A 23585-nucleotide genomic window follows, 5' to 3' on the forward strand; every position below is an offset into this window, starting at 1 on the left:
AGCTGAGCTGGGTTCCTGAGTATTTCATAATAACCCAGCTGCTGCATCAAGATGCACTCCTACAAACAACAGTTCTTATGCAAATTCATTTCAGAGAGGGTGTGGGTAACCTTTTGAGTCAGGATTGAGGTAGAGTTTTTTGATTCTGTAAGTACTTTAAGGCTTGGCTGAACGCAAACAGCTCCCACATTTGAGCAGATTAATTATTAGGCAATTTTCTTAACTCTGCTTCTACAAGAGTTTCTCTCAATTATTGAACACCCATTGTGTTTTTTTCTCAATCACCTGGGAGGAACCATCTATTGTCCTGTCCTGAAGGGAGTTCCTCCTAGGTCTGGTCAGACCTTTGTAGGGTAATTAAGATTTAAATCCCCTGTTAGGAAATCTGCTGGGTTAAGGTAATTATCAGTGGTTAATGTTATATTAACTTTCTCTAACAGAATGTCCCATACTTTAAGATTTTTGAGTTAGTAAGCTACCTTTTTGCTTCTTTGACTTAGGATAGTTCTGAACTGATGAGGTGTGCTCACAATGAGGTTTCCTCTAAAGGCTAATTTTCTACTTTCTTTTGTTAGCAAAGCAGTTGCCACTATAGATCGAATGCATTTGGGCCACCCACGGGTTCCTGGGTTAAGGATTTTTGATAGGAAGGCTACTGGTTGTTCGGGGACCTCAGTACTTTCAGGATACACCCTTATTTACACTGACAACAAAGTAGTGTTGGAGTGTTATAGGGTCATAGAGAAAACCTTCAGTTGTCAATTATAAGTTTTAAATTTACCCTGGCTTTTAAAGAAATAGGGTACACTGTTTTTTCTTTACTACTTCTATCTTTCTCTCTTACTTTCTCCTTTCTGTCTTTGTAGATGGATTTTTGGAAACACAGTGGAAGGACGTTCTCTCGTTGCCCCCATGTGCCACTATAGGAATATGCGCCTCCCTTTTATTTACTCAATTTGCTTTCATCCTGATCTATTAAGTTGTTGTAGACCCAGTTCCAGGGTTACAGTATTTCACTCTGATCTATTACGTTGTTGTAGACCCAGTTCCAGTGGTTACAGTATTTCACCCTGATCTATTACCTTGTTGTAGACACAGTTCCAGTGGTTACAGTATTTCACCCTGATCTATTACGTTGTTGTAGACACAGTTCCAGTGGTTACAGTACTGGGTTATCAGTTCTAAGGCCCTGGCAAGGGTGGTGGGGAACGGGTCCCACATAACTACCCATGTCAAGAGCTGTATGCCTAAATTGGGAGGGACACCAGGGACAAGACTCCCTGGGTTCATAGCCTAGGGGCCTAAGGACCCAGCATAGAGCTTCCTTAGATCCCTTTGGAGATACAACCTGCTCTAATACTTGGGAGAGGAAGTGAAAGTCTGAAGCATTAGCGTCCAGGAGGCAGGGATCAGAGGAAGCAGATTCAGAGGTAAGGAGAATGTCGTGGTCAGGACCCAGGAGGTATGGGTCAGAAGGAAAGGGAGGGGTGCACATATGGGCGATTATTGAGTAGAGACTTGTGGCCACACCATAATCTCAACCGGCTAATGACAGGAGTTCGGGACGACAGTTTTCTGCCTCTAGTCGGCCCTCAGCTTCCCCAGAGAAACTGAAAGCAGAAGCTGGTTCCGGGCAGACCGCGCTCCCAACCCAGAAGGGTTGGGGGTTGTTAGAAAGCGCTTTCCCAGACAGCCTCACACCTGAGTCTTAAGTACAGTGTTTTTAGTCAGCCAACAGGTGCCCAGTATTTTCCTCCAATTCTAAGGAAGGATAGGACAGAATAGCAAGCAAAAGGGGTCCAATATTACTCACTGCTTTGGAGTTCCCTTCAAGATTGCCAAAATGTTATGGGGTGGGGGTCCTTGTTCTTAGACCTCCCAAGATGGTGGCAACCCTCTCGAGATGGCGGCAAGCCTCTTGTTCTCTGACCTGGGGTTCTTGGCCTCACTGATTCCAAGGAATGGAATCTTGGGCCATGTGGTGAGTGTTATAGCTCTCTTAGAAGCCGTGGGTCACGGAAGAGAACCGTGGAACCCAGCAACTAGTGTTCAGCTCGATTAGGATGAGCCTGGGCACTTAGCCATGCAGGAACAATGGCAAACCTCTAGCCCAATCGGGGGCAACAATGGGTGCCTCGCTGGATCAGGAGCACAGCGGACGCCCTGTCGGATCCGGAGGGGTGGAAGTCAGTGGCAGGTCTGCGACGGTGGCATTCAGCAGTGGTGGACGGCGAGCGAAAGCTCAGCTCTGTAACAAACACGGACCAGAAGAGTGTGCAGTTGCAAGATTTAATAGAGTGAAAACAGAGCTCCCATAAAATGGGAGGGGACCCAAAGGGGGTTGCCGTTGCCGGGTTTATATCCCGATCATTGTCCCTCCCCCTGTGCTCTCAGGTGATAGATGATTGGCTATTTCTTTACCTCCTGTTTTAGCCTAATTAGCATTTTAGTGAGCTGTGTTTACTCACACCTGACTGGTCGGGTGTGAGCTAAGTTGCAAGCCCCGTGTTTAAAGGTGGATGTGGTCACCTTCCCAGCTAGGCTTAGGGATTCTTAGTTGGCCCAGGAAATCCAGCTAGTTCTGTCTCTCAATGTGTCCTTTTGCATCTGTCTTCTTTCACAAGAATCACGTTTTCAAGATTCACCCACATTGTGTGTGGAAAAAAACCACAAGAAAAAACAAAAACTACTCCCCAGATGCTCGGGAAGACTGATTTGAGTGATGATAAAACACCCACACAGCTGGCTCTGCGTGAATTTCTCTTTTTCGTTGTGTTGTTGTTGTTGTTGTTGTTGTTGTTGTTTTTGGAGACAGTCTCGCTCTGTTGCCCAGGTTGGAGTGCAATGGCGCGATCTCGGCTCACTGCCACCTCCGGCTCCTGGGTTTAAGTGATTCTCTTGCCCCAGCCTCCCGAGAAGCTGGGACTACAGGTGTGTGCCACCATGCCTGGCTAATTTTTGTATTTTTAGTAGAGACGGGGTTTTGCCGTGTTAGTTAAGCTGGTCTTGAACTCCTGACCTCAGGTGATCCACCCACCGTGGCCTCTCAAAGTGCTGGGATTACAGGCGTGAGCCACTGCGCCCAGCTGAATTATTCTTTCTCTATTGCAATTCCCCTGTCTTGATGAATCAGCTCTGTTGAGGCAGTGGGCAAAGTGAACCCCTTGGGCGGTTACACTACGATTGCAAAGTGTTAAGCAGTTGCAGTAGAGGCTGTGTGGCTGCAAAGCTGAAAATGTATACTACCTGTCCCTTTGCAGAAAACATTTACTGACTCTTTTTTTTTGAGATGGAGTCTCACTCTGTTGCCCAGGCTGGACTGCAATGGCACGATCTGGGCTCACTGCAACCTCTGCCTCCCAGGTTCAAAAGATTCTCCTGTCTTGGCCTCCCAAGTAGCTGGGATTACAGGTGCCCCGCCACCACGCCCGGTTAGTTTTTGTATTTTTAGTAGAGACGGGGTTTCACCATGTTGGCCAGGCTGGTCTTGAACTCCTTACCTCAGATGATCTGCCCACCTCGGCCCCTCAAAGTGCTGGGATTACAGGTGTGAACTACTGCGTCCAGTTGTTTGCTGACTCTTGTCCTAGATTTTTTTTCTTTTTTCAGAGTGAGACAGGGTCTCACTTTGTCACGAAAGCTGGAGTGCAGTGGCACAGTCAAAGCTCACTGCAGCCTTGACCTCCTATGCTCAAGTGATCCTCCCACTCAGCCTCCTGAGTAGTTGGGACTACAGGTGTGCACCACCATGCCTGACTAATTTTTAATTTTTAGTAGAGACAGGGTCTTACTAAGGTGCCCAGGCTGGTCTCAAACTCCTGGGCTTAGGCAATCTGCCCACCTCAGCCTCCCAACATGCTGGGATTACACGGGGAAACCACCTTGCCAGCCTGCCCTGGATCATTAAGTAATCCGTGGGTGGACCTAGTAAATGAGGCTCCAGGTGACAGCCAAGTGCGAGCCGCGTCATTGTTTACATATTCCGAGCATTTTCCCAAACAGTGGTCACACACAGGAGCTGAAAGCCTGGCGTTGCCATCTGGATCCTCCCCTGCCTGGTGGGTTGAATCCTGGGGCGGGTCAGAGAGCTGAGAGCTTGAACCTGCCCAAGTCCCCTCCAGGTGCCACAGGGAGCCTCGGCTGGATACTGTGTGCCTCTGTTATCCCACCAGGAAAATGGGAGGGACGATAAGAAGGCCCCTCAGAGGACTGGCCGGGCGCGGTGCCTCCTGTCTATAATCCCAGCACTTTGGGAGGCTGAGGCAGACGGATCATGAGGTCAGGAGATCGAGACCATCGTGGCTAACACGGTGAAACCCCGTCTCTACTAAAAATACAAAAACTTAGCCGGGCGTGGTGGCAGGTGCCTTGGTCTCAGCTACTTGGGAGGCTGAGGCAGGAGAATGGCGTGAACCCGGGAGGCGGAGCTTGCAGTGAGCCGGGATCGTGCCACCGCACTCCAGCCTGGGCGACAGAGCGAGACTCCGTCTCAAAAAAAAAAAGAAGACCTCTCAGAGGATGCAGTGGCCTGTGCCTGGCGGCTCACGCCTGTAATCCCAGCACTTCAAGAGGCCGAGGTGGGAGGACTCATTGAGTTTGGGAGTTCCAGACTAGCCTGGGCAACATGGTGAAACCCCTATCTCCACCAAAAAAAAAAAAAAAACAAACAAAAAAATGGCTGGAGTGGCGTGCGCCTGTAGTCCCAGCTGCTCAGGAGGCTGAGGTGGGAGGTTCGCTGGAGGCTGGGAGGTCAAGGCTGCAGTGAGCGGAGATCATGTAACTCACTCCAGACTGGTGACACAGGGAGATCCCATCAAAAACAAAACAGAACAACACGCAGCTCCTTTAGGAGGAGCCACACCCCCTTCCCGTCCGGAGCTGCTTCCCTTCCCCAGCCCAGCCCCAGAGAGCCGCAGAAGTCAGAGTTCTGATCTCTTTCTGAAAAAATCTTTGTCCTCCAGGAGGGCACGTTAGGTAGATCTCGGAGCCTCCAGGCTGGATCCTAGGGCCTTCAGTCTCTTTGTTCAAAAAAAAAAAAGGAGGGGTGGGCGTGTTGGAGAAGGAAGTGGAAGAAGGGAAGCTTGACAGTCCACCCTGACTCCTGGCGGTGCCGGTGCCGGAGGGGCATGAGGGAGCCCTAGGCAGGGTGGGCCTCACGCTTGGCCCTGGAGCAGGCTCCTGGCAGTGGGAGTGGGGACAGACAGCCTGGGGCGCTCAAGGGAGGTTTTGGGCAGCTTCAGTCCTGGGGGCTCTCTGGGCCCCCACTTGCTGGGCCCCACCTTTGTGCCCTGAGGCCCAGAAAACCTTTTGGCTGTTTTTATGGTACTACACAGACACTGACCTCAGGACTAGGAATCCTACTCCTAGGCATTTATACAAATCACATTCGGGAAATGTTCTCAGCAGCTTCACGCATAAATAGCCCAAAGCTAGAACCAGAAAAGCCTGTGAAGAGGCAAATCCATTTTCCATCCTCCGAGGATGTAGGCTGCTCACTGGAGGTGCCTAAGGATGGGCCTCCACTCAGCCACAGGAAAGGATGGGCCTCCACTCAGCCACGGGAAAGGATGGGCCTCCATTCAGCCACGGAAAGGATGACCCCCCACTCAGCCACAGGAAAGGATGGATCCTGCTCAGCCATGGAAACAGCCAGAGGGATGAGTGCACATGGGCCCAAACCAAGATGCAAACGAAGAGACTGGGCTGCAGAGTCCACTTCTGTGGGATTCTAGAAAATGCAAAGTCATCGATAGTGTTGAAAACATATCACTGTCGGCCTGGGGTGGGGTTTGAATGGGAAAGGGCAGCAGATAACTTCTGCGCCATGGCAATGCTCTGTGGTGATTGGCAGTGGATAAACGGGTTTGTACATTTGTCAAAACTCACTGAACTGAACTCTTAGAATGTGAACCTTTTTTTTTTTTTTTGAGACCGAGTCTCACTCTGTCGCCTGGGCTGGAGTGCAGTAGGGCGATCTCAGCTCACTGCAAGCTCCGCCTCCTGGGTTCACGCCATTCTCCTGCCTCAGCCTCCTGAGTAGCTGGGACTACAGGCGCCCGCCACTGCGCCCAACCAATTTTTTGTATTTTTAGTAGAGACGGGGTTTCACCATGGTCTCGATCTCCTGACCTCGTGATCTGCCCGCCTCGGCCTCCCAAAGTGCTGGGATTACAGGCGTGAGCCACAGCGCCCAGCCAGAATGTGAACCTTTATTTGTAATGTGGATTATACCCCTCGATAAAGTTGATTTTTTTTTTTTTTTTTTTTTGAGACAGAGTCTAGCTCTGTCACCAGGCTGGAGTACAGTGGCACAATCTCGGCTCACTGCAACCTCTGCCTCCCAGGTTCAAGCGATTCTCTTTCCGCAGCCTCCCTAGTAGCTGGGATTACGGTATGTGCCACCACACCCAGCTGATTTTTTTTTGTATTTTTGGTAGAGACAGGGTTTCACCTTGTTGGCCAGGATGGTCTTGATCTCCTGATCTCATGATCCGCCCGCCTCCGCCTCCTGAAGTGCTGGGATCACAGGCGTGAGCCACTGTGCCTGGCGGTTTTTGTTGTTGTGTTTTTTTTTTTGAGATGAAGTCTCATTCTGTACCCCAGGCTGCAGTGCAGGGGGTCAGTCTCGGCTCACTGCCACCTCTGCCTCCTGGGTTTAAGCGATTCTTCTGCTTCAGCCTCCTGAGTAGCTGGGACTACAGGCACCTGCCACCATGCCTGGCTAATTTTTCTATTTTTAGTAGAGACGGGGTTTCACGGTATGGCCAGGCTGGTCTTGAACTCCTGACCTCGTGATCCGCCCACCTCGGCCTCCCAGAGTGCTGGGATTACAGGTGTGAGCTACTGCGCCCAGCTGGGGAGTAGAGTTTTTAAGGATAATTTGGTGGGTGGCGGAAAGCCAGTGAGCCAGGAGTGCTGATTGGTCAGAGTTGAAATCACAGTGAGCCAGGAGTGCTGATTGGTCAGAGTTGAAATCACAGTGAGCCAGGAGTGCTGATTGGTCAGGGATGAAATCACAGCGAGTGGAAGCTGTCTTCTTGTTTTGAATCAGTTCCTGGGTCGGGGCCACAAGATCAGACAAGCCAATTTATCCATCTGGGTGGAGCCAGCTGATCCATCAAGTGCAGGGTCTGCAAAATTTCTCAAGCACTGATCTTAGAAGCAGTGTAGGGAGGGCCAGAATCTTGTAGCCTCCAGCTGCATGACTCCTAAACCATAATTTCTAATCCCGTGGCTAATGTTAGACTAGTTCCCAGGCAAGAAGGAGGTTTGCTTTGGGAAAGGGCTGTTACTGTCTTTGTTTTAAACTATAAACAACAAGTTAAATTTTCCCAAAGTTAGTTTAGCCTATGCCCAGGAATGAACAAAGACAGCTTGGAGGTTAGAAGCAAGATGGAGTTGGTTAAGTTATATCTCTTTCACTGTCTCAGTCATAATTTTACAAAGGTGATGTCAGTAGCACTAAAAAAGGCACAGACAACCAATAAACGCAGGTCACGGCTTCAGGGAAACTTTATTTACAAAAGCAGGTAGTTAACATCCAGAATACGTAACCAGCTCCTACAACTCAGCAGAAAAAAATCAAGCCACCAGATTACAAAATGGCCAAAGCACTTGAATAGACATTTCTCCAAAGGAGAAATGGCCAGTAAGCACATACAAATGTCGACAAAAAGAGTCAAAGTCTGTAAAATATTTGAAGAGATTTATTCTGAGCCAAACACGAGTGACCCTTGCCCCTGACACAGCCTCAGGAGGTCCTGAGAACCTGTGCCCAAGGTGGTCGGGGTGCTGCTTGGTTTTATACATTTTAGGGAGGCAGGAGACATCAATCAAATACATTTAAGAAAGACATTGGTTTGGTCTGGAAGGGCGGGACAACTCAAAGGGGTGGTGGGCAGGCTTCCAGGCTGTAGGTAAATTTAAACATTTTCTGGTTGACAATTGGTTAAGTTTGTCTAAAAACCTGGGATCCATAGAAAGGAAATGTTCAGGTTAAGATGAAAGATTGTGGAGGTCAAAATTCCTTTGAGGTCTTACAGTGGCTGCCCTTAGAGACAATAAGTGACAAATAATTCCTATGCTAGACTTTCAGTTAATCTCTTTAGGATTGGGAGGGCCTGGAAGAAAAAGATCTAGCTATGTTAATAGAGATTCTTTACAGACGCAAATTTTCCCCCACAAAGGAGGGCTTTGCAGAGCCTTCAAAATATGGCTAACCAGGCCAGGCACTGTGGCTCATGCCTGTAATCCTAGTACTTTGGGAGGCTGAGGCGGGTGGATCACAAGGTCAGGAGATCAAGACCATCCTGGCTAACACAGTGAAACCCTGTCTCTACTAAAAACACAAAAAATTAGCCGGGCGTGGTGGCAGGCGCCTGTAGTCCCAGCTACCCTCGGAGGCTGAGGGAGGAGAATGGTGCGAACCCGGGAGACGGAGCTTGCAGTGAGCCAAAATCACGCCACTGCACTCCAGCCTAAAAAAAACCCAAACAACAACAACAACAACAACAATATATATATATGGCTAACCAGCATGGTGGCTCACACCTGTAATCCCAGCACTTTGAGAGTCTAAGGTGGTGGATCACCTGAGGTCAGGAGTTCGACATCAGCCTGGCCAACATGGAGAAACTCCCTCTCTACTACAAATACAAAAATTGGGCAGGGCGTGATGGTCCACACCTGTAACCCCAGCCCTTTGGGAGGCCGAGGCGGGTGGATCACCTGAGGTTGGGAGTTTGAGACCAGCCTGACCAACATGGAGAAACCCATCTCTACTAACAATACAAAAATTAGCTGGGCGTGGGGGCGGGTGCCTGTCATCCCAGCTACTTGGGAGGCTGAGGCAGGAGAATTGCTTGAACCCTGGAGGCAGAGGTTGCAGTGAGCCGAGATTGTGCCATTCTACTCCAGCCTGGGTGACAGAGAGAGACTCTGTCTAAAAAAAAATAAATTAAAAAAAAAAAAAAAGTAAGTCACAACATATAGGATTAAATAAAACCCATCTGGTGAGAATTTATGGGTAGGGCATGACTCTCCAGACTCCTTAGATAAGAATTTGGGCAAGATAAAAAATATCAGAGTTTAGTCCTTAGAGAAATGCAAATCAAAACCACAGTCAGGCCGGATGCAGTGGCTCACGCCTGGAATCCCAGCACTTTGGGAGGCTGAGGCAGGTGGATCACTTGAGGTCAGGAGGATCACTGAGACCAGCCTGGCCAACATGGTGAAACCCCATCTCTACTAAAAATAAAAAATGTAGGCTGGGCATGGTGGCTCACTCCTATAATTCCAGCATTTTGGGAGGCCAAGGTGGGCGGATTGCCTGAGCTCAGGAGTTCAACACTAGCCTAGGCAACACAGTGAAACTCTGTCTCTACTAAAATACAAAAAAAAATTAGCCGGGTGTGGCAGCATGTGCCTGTAATCCCAGCTACTCAGGAGGCTGAGGCAGGAGAATTGCTTGAACCCGGGAGGCAGAGGTTGCAGTGAGCTGAGATTGTGCCACTGCACTCCAGCCTGGGTGGCAGAGCAAGACTCAGTCTCTAAAAAAAAGCCAAAACAAAACAAAAATTAGCTCCAGGTGTGGTGGCTCACGCCTGTAATCCCAGCACTTTGGGAGGCTGAGGCGGGCAGATTACAAGGTCAAGAGATCGAGACCATCCTGGCCAACATGGTGAAACCCTGTGTCTACTAAAAATACAAAAATTAGCTGGGCGTGGTAGTGCATGCCTATAGTACTAGCTACTCTGGAAGCTGAGGCAGGAGAATTGCTTGAACCCGGGAGGCGGAGGTTGCAGTGAGCTGAGATCACCTCATTGCACTCCAGCCTGGGCAACAAGAGCAAAGCTCTGTCTCAAAAAAAAAAAAAAAAAAAAAAAAAAATTTAGCCGGGCATGGCGTGCACCTGTAATCCCAGCTACTCAGGAGGCTGAGGCAGGAGAATCACTTGAACCTGGGAGGCAGAGGTTTCAGTGAGCTGAGATCGTGCCACTGTACTCCAGCCTGGGCAAAAAGACCAAAACTCTGTCTCAAAAAAAAAAAAAAGTACAATGAGATATTAGTTCACACCCATGGGTACTATTGAAAGGAACTAATGGAAAAAAACAAGTGTTGGCGGTGGAGAATGGGGACGCGTGGGTGCTGCTGTGGGGAAGGTAACATGGTGCGGATGTTGTAGAAAATGGCGTGGAGGTTCCTGAAGAAATTAAACAACATTCCCTACAATCCAGCAATTCTGCTCCTGGGTATATATTCCAAAGAAGTGAAGGTAGGGACCCAAACAGTTACCTGGTCTCTGAGCCCAGGCTAAGCCATCATATCCCCTGTGACCTGCACGTATACATCCAGATGGCCTGGAGCAACTGAAGATCCACAAAAGAAGTGAAAATAGTCTTAAACAGATGACATTCCACCATTGTGATTTGTTTCTGCCCCACCCTAACTGATCAATGTACTTTGTAATCTCCCCCACCCTGAAGAAGGTTCTTTGTAATTCCCCCCACCCTTGAGAATGTGCTTTATGAGATCCCCCCCCGCCCCCAAAACATTGCTCTTAACTCCACCGCCTATCTCAAAACCTGTAAGAACTAATGATAATCCACCACCCTTTGCTGACTCTCCTTTCGGACTCAACCCACCTGCACCCAGGTGAAATAAACAGCCTTGTTGCTCACACAAAGCCTGTTTGGTGATCTCTTCACACAGACGGGTGAAACAGTACCCACATGCACAGCAGCATGATTCCTGTAGTCAAAGGTGGAAATAACCATGCGTCCATCTGTGGGTAAATGGACAAAGAAAATGTGGTCCGGGCCGGGCGCGGTGGCTCACGCCTGGAATCCCAGCACTTTGGAAGGCTGAGGCATGTGGATTGCTTGAACCCGGGAGTTGGAGACCAGCCTGGGCAACACATTGAGACCTGGTTTCTACAAAGCATGAAAAAATTAGCTGGCCGGGCGCGGTGGCTCAAGCCTGTAATCCCAGCACTTTGGGAGGCCGAGACGGGCGGATCACGAGGTCAGGAGATCGAGACCATCCTGGCTAACACGGTGAAACCCTGTCTCTACTAAAAAATACAAAAAAACTAGCCGGGCGAGGTGGCGGGCGCCTGTAGTCCCAGCTACACAGGAGGCTGAGGCAGGAGAATGGCATAAACCCGGGAGGCGGAGCTTGCAGTGAGCTGAGATCGGGCCACTGCACTCCAGCCTGGGCGGCAGAGCGAGACTCCGTCTCAAAAAAAAAAAAAAAAAAAAAAAAAAAAAAAAAAAAAAAAAAAAAAAAGAAAAAATTAGCTGGGTGTGGAGGCGTGCGCCTGTAGTCCCAGGTACTCGGGAAACTGAGGTGAAAGGTTCAACTGAGCTCGGGAGGCGGAGGTTGCAATGAGCTGGCTCCTGCCACTGCACTCCAGCCTAGGCTACAGAGTGACATCCTGTCTCAAAAAAAAAAAGGGGGAAAGAAAGAGGAGAAAGAGAATGTGGTCTATCCACACAACGGGTATCATCCAGCCTTGAAAAGGAAGGACATTCTGACACACAGGACTGTAAGGGCCACATCTCACGGGACCGTAAGGGCCACAGCTGAGCCGCGGAAGGTCTGTGGAAAAATGAACTCACAAAAAGCGGGTGAGAAGGAGCATGCATGTTTATGGAACGAGTGCATCCAGGGAGAATCACAGAGCGACTGCCCACACCCTCAGGGAGGTCAGAAGCACAGCAGGTTATGGGAGGCGGGGAGAAGGGCAGCTCTGTTGAGGGGATACACCGGGAGAATGAATGTGTCTGGGAAGCCACGGTAACCCCCAGATGGTTGTCTCTGAAGGGAAAGGGCTAACTCGTAGGTGGTTCTCTGATGGGAAAGGCTCTGTTCAGGTGTGGCCACATTCTTGGTCCTCCAGGGAGGGGAAGGAATAAACAATTGCTCTCCTTGGTGGGTCTGGATCTTAGGCGATAAAGAAGCTTTGACTTTGGGAGAAGCTGGGGGAGGTTGGAGAGACTGTGAGCGCTTTTCTTCAGTTCAGTGTGTCGCAGCGCCCTATTTTGGGGTATCAATTGCTGTGCCCCACACTACAACACGGATGAACCTGGAGAACATCATACTCAGTGAAAGAAGCCAGTCACAGAAGCACAAATACCGTAGGATTCTATGTATATGAGGTTTTTAGAGGAGTCGAACCACAGAGACAGAAAGCAGGAGAGTGGGCTCTCCTCCATGGCTCACGCCTGTAATCCCAGCACTTTGGGAGGCCGAAGCGGGCGGATCACCTGAGCTCAGGAGTTTGAGACCAGTCTGGCCAACATAGCGAAACCCCATCTCTACTAAAAATACAAAAATTAGCCAGGTGTGATGGCGCACACCTGTAGTTCCAGCTACTCAGGAGGTTGAGGCAGGAGAATCGCCGGAACCCGGGAGGTGGAGGTTGCAGTGAGCGGAGATCATGCCACTGTACTCCAGCCTGGGTGACAGAGCAAGACTCTGTTTCAAAAAACAGAAAGTAGAAGAGTGGGTGCCAGGGGCTGAAGGAGGGGAATGAGGAATGAGTCTTCAACAGGGACGAGTTTCAGTTTTGGAAGCAGGACGAGTTCTGGAGCTGGATGGTGGTGACAGTTATACAACAATGTTTTTATAGAGACAGGGTTTCACCATGTTGCCCAGGCTGGTCTCGAACTCCTGGGCTCAGGCAATTCTCCTGCCTCGTCCTCCCAAAGTGCTGGGATTACAGGAGTGAGCCATCACGGCCGGCCCACAACAATGAGATTGTATTTAATGTCACTGAACTGTGCACTTAAAAGTGGTTAAGATGGGCCGGGTGTGGTGGCTCACGCCTGTAATCCCAGCACTTTGGGAGGCTGAGACGAGTGGATCATGAGGTCAGGAGTTCGAGACCAGCCTGGCCAACATGGCGAAACCCCATCTCTACTAAAAATACAAAAATTAGCCGGGTGTGGTGGCACGTGCCTGTAATCCCAGCTACTTGGGAGGGTGAGGCAGGAGAATCGCTTGAACCTGGGAGGTGGAGGTTGCCGTGAGCCGAGATCACACCATGGCATTCGAGCCTGGGTGAAAAAAGCGAAGCTCCGCCTCAAAATAACAAAACGAAAAACAAAAACAAACACATTCTGAGGCTGGGTGTGGTGGCTTATGTCTGTTGTTTAATTTTTAATTTTTAATTTTTTTTTTTGAGGTGGAGTTTTACTCTTGTCTCCCAGGCTGGAGTGCAATGGCGCGATCTCGGCTCACTGCAACCTCTGCCTCCTGGGTTCAAGCAATTCTCCTGCCTGAGCCTCCAGAGTAGCTGGGATTACAGGCATGCGCCATCACACCCGGCTAATTTTGTATTTTTAGTAGGGACGAGGTTTCTCCATGTTGGCCAGGCTGGTCTCGAACTCCTGACCTCAGGTGATCAGCCCGCTTTGGCCTCCCAAAGCGTTGGGATTAGAGACATAAGCCCTCCGCCGGGCGTAGTGGCTCACGCCTGTAATCCCAACGGTTTGGGAGGCCGAAGCAGGAGGATCACTTGGGCCCAGGAGTTTGAGACCAGCCTGGGCAGCATTGTGAGATCTCATCTCTACAAAAAATACAAAAATTAGTGGGGTGTGGTGGCATGCACCTGTAATCCCAGCTGCTCGGGAGGCTGAGGCAGGAGGGTCACCTAAGCCCAGGCAGTCAAAGCTGCAGTGAGCAGAGATTAAGCCACTGCACTCCAGCCTGGGTGACAGAGTGGGATCCTGTCTCAAAAAAAAAGAAACTGGTTCATATACACCATGGAATACTACACAGCCATAAAAAAGAATGAGATCATGTCCTCTGCAGCAACATGGATGGGGCTGGAGGCCGTTATCCCAAGCGAACTAACACAGTAACAGAAAACCAAATCCTACATGTTTTCACTTATAAGTGGGAGGTAAACATTGAAAATGTACAGACACAAAGAAGAGAACAAGAGACACCAGGTCCCACTTGAGGGTGCGGGGGTGGGAGGAGGGAGAGAGGATCAAAAAATAATTTCTCCTGCCTCAACGTCCTAAAGTGCTGGGATTACAGGCGTGAGCCACCACAGCCGGCCCACAACAATGTGATTGTACTTAATGTCACTGAACTGTGCACTTAAAAATGGTTAAGATGGGTTGGGCGTGGTGGCTCACGCCTGCAGTCCCAGCACTTTGGGAGGCTGAGAGAGGATAAAAAAAAAAGCAGAGTACCTATGGGGTACTCTCTCGGGCACTCTGCTTATAACCTGGGTGATGAAATAATCCGTTCATCAAACCCCGTGAACCCTAATTTACCTGTATAACAAACCTGCCCACATACCACTGAACCTAAAAGTTATAAAAAGAATAAAACATTTAATAAGACCGCACAAAACAAAAAAGAAACACTTCCTCTCTTGGTGGGCCTAGTAACGGTTTCCAAATGCAAATCCCATCTTGCCATCTCACCCTCTCCTAAACTCTTCCTGGGTATTTCTTTGCGTTTGGGGTGAAGACCCCCTTAGCTTGACTTTCCAGGCCAGGGTGGGCTGGGCTGGGGTTCCCTGGGTCTTTCCAGGAGTACAGGCTTTGCCATCTCTAGCAATCTCGGCCCTTACGGTGTGCCCTGATCACCTCAGCACTTAGCCACCTGTTCACTCATTTTTTCTGTTGCAGTTTTGCCACGGATGGTACAATTATTGCTCTTCTTGTCCCCCACCCCTAAGCGCTGGAAGCTCCTGCAGGTGGGTCTTGTTCTCACTGTGTCAACTGCAGCACTTACCTCGCAGCGTCTGCTCTCCCGGCAGGCCGGTGTGCAGAAGACACTCTGGTTCGCAGGCCGGTGTGCAGAAGACACTCGCTCGGTGAACCAGGACGTGAGTGAATGCTATGGCTGACCACAGGGCACTGGGGAACCTCTTCATTTGGAAAACAGACATCGTGGGCCAGGAGACCTCTTGTGCCTTCCAGCTCGGTGGCTTCTGGCCCCCAGCCCAGGGGCAGGGTCTGTGTGTCCTGGGGCCTGGAGGATGAACTGAGTGCAGGTAAAAGGCATCCAGGACTTGCTGACCCATCCCAGGGTCGGCATCAGGCTGTCCAGCTGCTGGGCTGCTCTGGGAGGCAGCATGGAGGGTCCTGGCTGAAGTGTGTGCTTCTGGGCTGTTCCTTTGGGACTGTGCTGAAGGCTGGGGTGGTGAGCATTGTTTAGAATCATGCATTTGCAAAAGCAGCGGTTGCACGTGGTGAAAGCCATTCAAACTAGCACACAATGTGTCCGGTGAACAGCACTGAGTCTTCCCCAGTCTTCCCACCAGCGCAATCGCTGTTGACTGTGTCTTCTGTGAGTGAGCCACCGGGCTCTTTTGGCTGCGGGCAGCGTGAGTTTGGACACACTCCCTAACTTTTCTGGGCCTTGATTTTCTCATCGGTAAAATAGGGATATAATAGCAAGTGCCTCGTGGAATCACTGAATGAATGCACTAATAGCTGGAAAGAGCACTGCTTGGGCTAAGTGATGAGTTAGCGGACATTATAGTTAGGAACGATCATGTACACATCCAGGCGTTTCACACACACACACACACACACACACCCCACTCCTATGGCTTTCTTAAAACAACAGACAGGGCCGGGCGCGGTGGCTCAAGCCTGTAATCCCAGCACTTTGGGAGGCTGAGACGGGTGGATCACGAGGTCAGGAGATCGAGACCATCCTGGCTGACATGGTGAAACCCCGTCTCTACTAAAAAATACGAAAAACTAGCTGGGCAAGGTGGCGGGCGCCTGTAGTCCCAGCTACTCGGGAGGCTGAGGCAGGAGAATGGCGTGAACCCCGGGGGGGGGAGCTTGCAGTGAGCTGGGATCCGGCCACTGCACTCCAGCCTGGGCGACAGAGCGAGACTCCGTCTCAAAAAACAAAACAAAACAAACAACGGACAGTACAGTGCCCTGTTCCGTATTTTGCTTTTACTTAATTACAATCTTTGAAGAACTCACCCTTGAGCACAGGTATATTTACCTCTGTGCACTGTTCCATAGGACCGATGCACAGCCCATCTAGCTAACCTTTCCTGCCCAGCCGATTTATGGGCTATGTCGTAGGTTTTGGTGACAACTTTTTGGTCTACGAGTTTTTTTTTTTTTTTTTTTTTTTTTTTTTTTACAATTTGGCATTATGGAACGCAACTTTAAGTACGTAACCTCTAACGCAGCCATTCTATTTCTAAGAATTAATTCTACGCAGTCCCCCGTTTTGGGTACATTTCCCACGCCTGCTCTCCATTCTCCTGTAGAACGGGAACAGGGAGCTGGAGGGAGGGGAGCAGGGAGGGGAGACAGGAGGGAGGAGCACAGGCAGTGGGGGCGGGAGGGGAGCAGTGGTGAAGGCATGGGAGGGGGCGGAGGGTAGGGGGCAGGGAGGGAGACAGGTGATGGGAGGGGGAAAAGGAGGGAGGGGGAAAAGGAGGGAGGGGGACGGAGAGAGGGGAAGGGATGGAGGGAAGCAGACAAGAAGTGGGGCGGGGAAGGGGCGTGGCAGGGAGTGGAGCAAGGAATCAACACGGATCCCCGTGGCCCGCTCCCAGGTCAGCGCTCCTCTCTGCCCTCACCCGGACGGGTCCGCTGTTGGCCCCACCCACTCCCAGCCCACCCGACCCCACGAGGGTCTGGCCCAGCCGCCCACCCGCGCGACAGGCCCCGCCCCATTCCCCGCCCCGTTCCCCGCCCCATACTCCGCCCCGTTCCCCGCCCCATTCCCCGCCCATACCCCGCCCCATTCCCCGCCCCCCGCTGGCTGGTCACGCCCGGCTCTGCCGCCCCGTCCGGCCCCGTCCCGCAGGCCCCGCCCCATCCCCGCCCCCCGGCCCGGCGCGCAGTGCGGCTGCGCGGGCGTCTCAGGCTGTGAGGCCCGGGCGCCGCGGCTCTTTTGTTTCTCCGTTGGGGCCGAGCCGGGCCCCAGTTGGAGCCAGAGTCGGAGTCGGAGTCGGATCTGGATTCGGATTAGCAGCCCGGGAAGAGTGCCGCGGCACAGGCGCCGGTGGAAGCGCGACCCTCGGACCCCGCCTGGCCCGCGGGGCTGGGACCCGGCCCCGGCCTGCCCGATGGGGCGCGCGGCCCCGGAGATGCGCCCTCGCCCGGCCCCGCGCCCCCGGCCACGCGCCCCCGGCCCGCCCGTCCCGGCCCGCGCCTCCGCCTGAGTCCCCCGCGCCTCGGCCCGCCACCCCCGGCCCCGCGCCCCCGGCCCGCCCGCGCCATGGAGCCCGGCCGCGGCGGCACAGAGACCGTGGGCAAGTTCGAGTTCTCCCGCAAGGATCTGATCGGCCACGGCGCCTTCGCGGTGGTCTTCAAGGGCCGCCACCGCGAGGTGAGGCCCCCGTCCGGCCCGGGATCCCCTGCCCCGGCATCCCCGCCCCGAGATTCCCTCCTATCCCGGGACGGCCCCCCCCCCCCCCCCACGCCGCCCGAGAGTCCCGCCCGACTTTCCAGGCCGACCCCCACCCCAGGATCCCTACCCCGCGACCCCCAGCCCGACTTATCCAGTACAGACTCCCGCCCCGAGATCCCCTGCCGGGCTTTCCAGGCCGACTCCCACCTCAGGATCCACTGCCTGGCTTGCCAGCCCAGATCCCCACTCCGAGACCCCCAGCACGACTTTCCTGTCCAAACCCTTACCCCGGGACACCCCGCGCCCTGTCCCACAGCCTGGCTTTCCAGGCTGGATCCCTACCCCAGGACCCCCAGCCCGATCCTCAACCTGGCTCCCCACTCGGCCTTCCAGTCCCGGGATACCCAACCGGGATCATCTCAGGGTCCCACCTGTGCGGTGTGGGGTCTGGGGGAGGCCTGCGAGGGGCAGCCCTGGCCCTGAAGTTGCACGTTTGGCTTTCAGAAGCACGATTTGGAGGTCGCCGTCAAGTGCATTAACAAGAAGAACCTCGCCAAATCTCAGACCCTGCTGGGGAAGGAAATCAAAATCCTGAAGGTGAGCTAGTGCTTGGGGAGGGTGTGTGGGCGAGGGCGAGCCCCCCTCCCCACACTGATAAGAAACTTGGGTTTCTGTCCTAGGAACTGAAACATGAAAACATCGTGGCCCTGTACGACTTCCAGGTAAGGCCTCCGGGCTGCTGTCTGCCGGGGACGGGGATGGGGGACTGTGGCCCCAGGTGCTGGATCCCCTGGTGAGCACTGGTGTTGAGCCTGTCCAGGCTGGGGTCTACTGGGCCCCTGGAGACTCCATCCTGGGTCCAGGCCTGGGCTGGGGCTGGCTCTTGCTGTGACTTCCCCAGCTGTGAGACCGGGGAGGGGGTGTTTGGGCCGCAGGGCGCCCCGAGGGCAGGGCTGAGTTCTCCTGACCAGGCATCCCTTCCCCGCCGGGTGTCAGTCCTAGGGGCCCTGCCTGAGCCGGCGTCCCAGGCAGGTCCTGGCAGCACTGCCGGCCTGGCCCACCTGTCTAGGCCGTGTGTTTGTTGACATTGCTCCTGCGGCCGGCATTGGCCGGCCTTGCTCTGCGTCAGACAGGGCGGGGGAGGGGCCGCCGGAGACTCCTGCTCGCTGGCAGTCAGGGCCGAGCCCGGGCACAGGCGGCTGCCGCTGGCTGGCCAAGGAGATGACCTCAGGCCCGGCTGGCCCCAGGATGCAGGCGGTGGGACCAGCTGGCTTTCATGCTGCCCCCATGTCCCGGGGCTCAGGGCAGGCCAGGCTGGGGCTGTGGGAGCCAGGGTGCCCTCCTAGGGACCAAGAACCTGAGGCGGGAGATCCGCCCGACCAAAGTGCTGACTAATGGCTCTGCGACCTGTTTACTGAGCCCAGGGCCCAGCCCCTGGCTGAGGGAAGGGCTGGCGGGCTGTGTTTTGGTAGCCTCCTCCCTCCGCCTGTCAGAGCTTTGCTGTGGCCTTGGGGACCGAGGCTTGTCACAAGGTGTCGGGTGAGGAGGGCCCAGGTCCAACAAGTACCTGGAAACCCAGGCACACTGTGTCCTGGAACCGGGCCACCCCTCCCGCTGCTTTTCCCGCCCTCTTCCCACCCCTTTTCTCCCTGCTTTCCTCCCTCCCTTCCTCTTCTTTCCTCATCCTCCCCATGTTTGGAAGCCTCCTGCCTGGGCCACAGCCTGGACATGCGTCATGGCGCTGGGAGCCAGCAAGGAGTGGGCAGCTGTCCCTGGCCAGGCAGTGACTCCGAGGAGTCCCCCTCCACCCTGGGCTACGCTGCCTCCTGCTCCCCTCCAGGGCTCCCCAGGTCCAGTCCTGGGCATCTCCAGGCCAGGCCCTGTGACTGTCTGCATGACCCCCACAGACCCAGGGCCAGTATCCCCAGCCCCCACTCCATCCCAGTCGGCCACACACACCTGGTTGTGGGCATCTGCCACTTCCTCCAGTGTTGGCAACACTGTGGCTTCCTCTACTCAGGAAGCACTTAGAGCGGCCTGCTGCAGGCGCTCCTGTCTCCGGGCACCAGGCTCTGCTGGAGCTGCAGCTCAGCCTGCCCTCGCCCCACAGGTGCGGGGATTGTTGCCCTGTGTCGGTAAGGCAATGTTTGAGGCAGGCACCCAAACCCAGGAAAAAATAATTGGCTTTTAAAAATGGATAATGAACAAGTTGAGTGATAAAAGAAAATCCGCAAACATTACAGGAGGGAGTGTGGTAAAGGTAAGAGTCCAGCCCCCTGGATGGAGTCCTGCTGTCCTCCGCTCTCAGGCACCTGCCTTAGTTGTTTCTGTGCCACTGGGGACAGCTGTCCTTACAAGTTGATGTGTTCATGTGTGTCCTTCCAACCACACCCACCTCTCTGCACCGTGAATTTTGTCACTTAAGAGTATAGTCTGCACTCCATCCAGCCTGGGCGACTGAGCGAGACCCTGTCTCTGAAAGAGTACAGCCTGGGGAAGGTTCTGTGCTGGCTCAATCCATATCAGAAAGTTTACCCCTCGGCCGGGCACAGTGGATCACACCTGTGACCCTAGCACTGTGGGAGGCCAGGACAGACCAGCCTGGGCAACATAGCAAGACTTGCTCTTTTTAAAAAAAAAAAAGAAAGAAAATTAGCCAGGCATAGTGGCATGTCTCAGCTACTCTGAAGGTTGTGGGAGGATTGATCAAGCCCAGGAGTTTGAGGCTGCAGTGAGCCGTGATCTTGCCACTGCATTCCAGCCTGGGCAGCAGAGTGTGACCCTGTCTCAAAAAAACAAAACAAAAAAATCCCTCGAAAAGTTTACCCCTCTCTGTTAGAGGTCACCATCTGTAAGCGCAGTGGTCGAGAGCCCGGCTGACGCTGATGAGGGGCCCAGTCCTGGCTGCCACGTGCACACACAGCTTCTTCAGTTTGCGGCCCTGTTTCTCCCTCTGTGAAGCAGAAAGCACGGGCTGTGAGGGCTGTGAGAGGGAGTGCTCTCGGGCTGGGGGAGCCATTGTGGGGGTGCTCGCCGCTGTCCTGATTGGGCGCGCCGTGGTGATTTTCAGCCATGGGGTGCCCGTTGCCCGAGATTCCATAACTGATTTCACCGAGGCCCTGTAGGTGGGACATGGGGTTATTTTGGGATGCTGGTACATCAGGGTGGTTGTGACTGGATCCCTAGAAGTAGAATCCTTGGGTGGGAGGGATGCTGGTTTTTAATTTGGGTAGTTATTGCCAAATTGACCTCCAGAGAGGCAATGCCAGTGGTCTCTCAGCCTGACTCCAAGCACATGTCTCCCTAGCTCCTTGCCAGGAGGGCGGCTCTCAGAGGTTTCCATCGTGGCTCATGTGAGAAGTGGAAAATGATGTCTCTTATGGTTTTGCTATTTTTTTTTTTTTTTTTTTTTTTTTGAGATGGAGTTTTCTTCTTTTCGCCCAGAATGGAGTGCAGTGGCGCGATCTCGCCTCACTGCAACCTCCGCCTCCCGGGTCCAAGCGATTCCCCTGCCTCAGCCTCCCAAGCACAGGCGCCGCCACCACACCCAGCTGATTTTTGTGTTTTTAGTAGAGACAGGGTTTCACCATGTTGGCCAGGCTGGTCTCGAACTTCTGACCTCATGATCCACCGGCCTCGGCCTCCCAAAGTGCTGGGATTGCAGGAGTGAACCACCCCGCCTGGTCGGTTTTCTTTTTCATTGGTGATGAATGAGCTTCACTATCTGAGCATGGGAATGTTAGAAATACCACTTGTCCTTTGTACAATGTATTTTTTTTTTTTTTTGAGATGGAGCTTCAATCTGTCACCCAGGCTGGAGTGCAATAGCGCGATCTTGACTTATTGGAACCTCTGCCTCCTGGGTTCAAGCGATTCTCCCGCCTCGGCCTCCCGAAGTGCTGGGATTACAGGCATGAACCACCGTGCCCAGCCTTCACAGTATATTTCTGTATTTTATATATATGTCTTTTTGAGATGGAGTTTCGCTCTTGTTGCCCAGGCTGGAGTGCAATGGCACTATCTCGGCTCACCACAACCTCCACCTCCCTGGTTCAAGCAATTCTCCTGCCTCAGCCTCCCGAGTAGCTGGGATTACAGGCATGTGCCACCACGCCCGGCTAATTTTGTACTTTTAGTAGAGACAGGGTTTCTCTGTGTTGGTCAGGCTGGTCTAGAACTCCTGACCTCAGCTGATCCGCCCGCCTCAGCCTCCCAAAGTGCTGGGATTATAGGCAGGAGCCACCGCTTCGGGCCTATTTTAATATATTTTTTAAAAGAGACTGGGTCTCACTCCCTTGCCCAGGCTGGAGTGCAGTGGCATAATCATGGCTCACTGCAGCCTTGAACACCTGAACTCAAGAGATCCTCCCACTTCAGCCTCCAGAGTAGCTGGGACTACAGGTATGCACCACCATACCTGGTTAGGCACATATTTCTGGCAAGTTCTTGATCCCTTTTTTGCCAAGGTTGAAGGGTACCATGCTTAACACCATGGCCCCTGAGCCATTCTGCCGTTCGCTGGGCCTTAGCTCTAATATTTACCTGTGTGACCTTGGGCAGGCAGCCTCCTGGCACCTCAGTTTTCTTACCTTTTAAAAACTGTTGACTGGGTGCAGTGGCTCAGGCCTGTAATCCCAGCACTTTGGGAGGCTGAGGCGTGTGGATCATGAGGTCAGGAGATCGAGACTATCCTGGCCAACATGGTGAAACCCCGCCTCTGTTAAAATACAAAAATTAGCCAGGCGTGGTGGCTCATGCCTATAGTCCCAGCTACTCATGAGGCTGAGGCAGTAGAATCGCTTGAACCCAGGAGGTGGAGGCGGCAGTGAGCCGAGATTGTGCCGCTGCACTCCAGCCTGGGAGACAGCGAATCTATCAAAAAAAAAAACAAGGCCGGGCGCGGTGGCTCACGCCTGTAATCCCAGCACTTTGGGAGGCCGAGACGGGCAGATCACGAGGTCAGGAGATCGAGACCATCCTGGCTAACACGGTGAAACCCTGTCTCTACTAAAAAATACAAAAAACTAGCCGGGCGAGGTGGCGGGCGCCTATAGTCCCAGCTACTCGGGAGGCTGAGGCAGGAGAATGGCGTGAACCCGGGAGGCGGAGCTTGCAGTGAGCTGAGATCCGGCCACTGCACTCCAGCCTGGGCGACAGAGCGAGACTCCATCTCAAAAAACAAAACAAAACAAAACAAAAAACGAAAACCGTTGTGGTTGTGATGGCAACTTGAGTGTGTTAAGTCCTTAGAACTATGCCTGCCACGTTGTAAGTGCTCTGTAAATATTATTGATTGGTAGGCATCCTTTATATATGAAGGAAAGTAGCTTCTTTGTGATAGGTTGCAGGTATTCCCCTCCATGTTGTTTGTTGACAGTTGAGGTTATTTTTGTTTTATCGTGTTGGGTTTTGTGTATTGGGTTTCTTTTTTATCCATAAACATTGTGAAAGTGTGAGTGCCTGGGAAGTGTGTACCTTGGGTTATGCTCTTTGAGTCCACCACAGCTGTTGGGAGCAGCTGCAGCACCTGGCCTCCTTATTGAGGGTGTGGTGGCAGCGTCTGCACTTGCCTGGCCCCAGGAGTGCGCCACCACAGGAATCAGGGTGTGGGGCTGTGGAGCCAGGCTGGGATCCTGCCCAGCGTGCCCTGGGAGGAGGGCTGATGGCTACAGGCCTTGCTAACGGTGGCCCCCGTGGCCAGCACGCCAACTGACAGGTTCCTTGCAGCTGAAGGCCTTGCTGGGCCACTCAGGTGTGACTCACTCAGGCCCTGCAGACAGAGCCGCTGCCCGTGAGTTACCTGTGGTGGAGACCTGAGTCAAGAGGTGTGCTCCCCCGTGGAGACCCGAGTCAAGAGGTGTCCAGGCCTGCTTAGGGGCCTGGGAGACTGTGGGTCCAGGCAGTCCAGCCCGGCATGAGACTGTGACACCCCATCCCAGAGTGAGGAGGGGATTGCCAGGCCTGGGCTGGTCTGGCGGGGGGGCTGTCTGCAGCGGGAGTTGGGGCAGGATGCAGGCCAAGTAGAAACCCATGGGGTGGGTACCCAGCTCCTGGGCAGGGGCCTGTGAAGGGGCCCCCAGGGCCCAGGCAGTTCTGGAATTACCTCCAAAGTGATGTGTATCTTTTTTTTTAACTTTTAAAATCATGGGATAAGACCGGGCGTGGTGACTCACGCCTGTACTCCCAGTACTTCTGGTGACCAAGGTGGGCAGATCACCTGAGGTCAGGAG

General features: G+C 53.1%; 2 protein-coding genes across 5 annotated transcripts in view; both read left to right on the top strand.

Annotated features, from left to right (window-relative positions):
* EP400 (E1A binding protein p400) overlaps window positions 1–23585 on the top strand; it is a 231973-nt gene that overhangs the window by 19080 nt on the left and 189308 nt on the right. The gene's annotated exons all lie outside the window — the stretch shown is intronic.
* The window catches only part of ULK1 (unc-51 like autophagy activating kinase 1), a 29542-nt gene continuing 23170 nt past the window's right edge, over window positions 17214–23585 (top strand). For all 4 annotated transcript variants that reach the window (XM_050747679.1, XM_050747681.1, XM_050747680.1 and 1 more), the window contains exons 1-3: window positions 17214–17334; window positions 17860–17952; window positions 18036–18077. In XM_050747679.1, the coding sequence (XP_050603636.1) occupies window positions 17224–17334; window positions 17860–17952; window positions 18036–18077 (246 nt within the window). In that variant the 5' untranslated portion in view covers window positions 17214–17223. The remainder of the gene's footprint in view (window positions 17335–17859; window positions 17953–18035; window positions 18078–23585) is intronic.

This window comes from Macaca thibetana, chromosome 11 (genome assembly GCF_024542745.1).
Source record: "Macaca thibetana thibetana isolate TM-01 chromosome 11, ASM2454274v1, whole genome shotgun sequence".
Taxonomy (NCBI): domain Eukaryota; kingdom Metazoa; phylum Chordata; class Mammalia; order Primates; family Cercopithecidae; genus Macaca; species Macaca thibetana.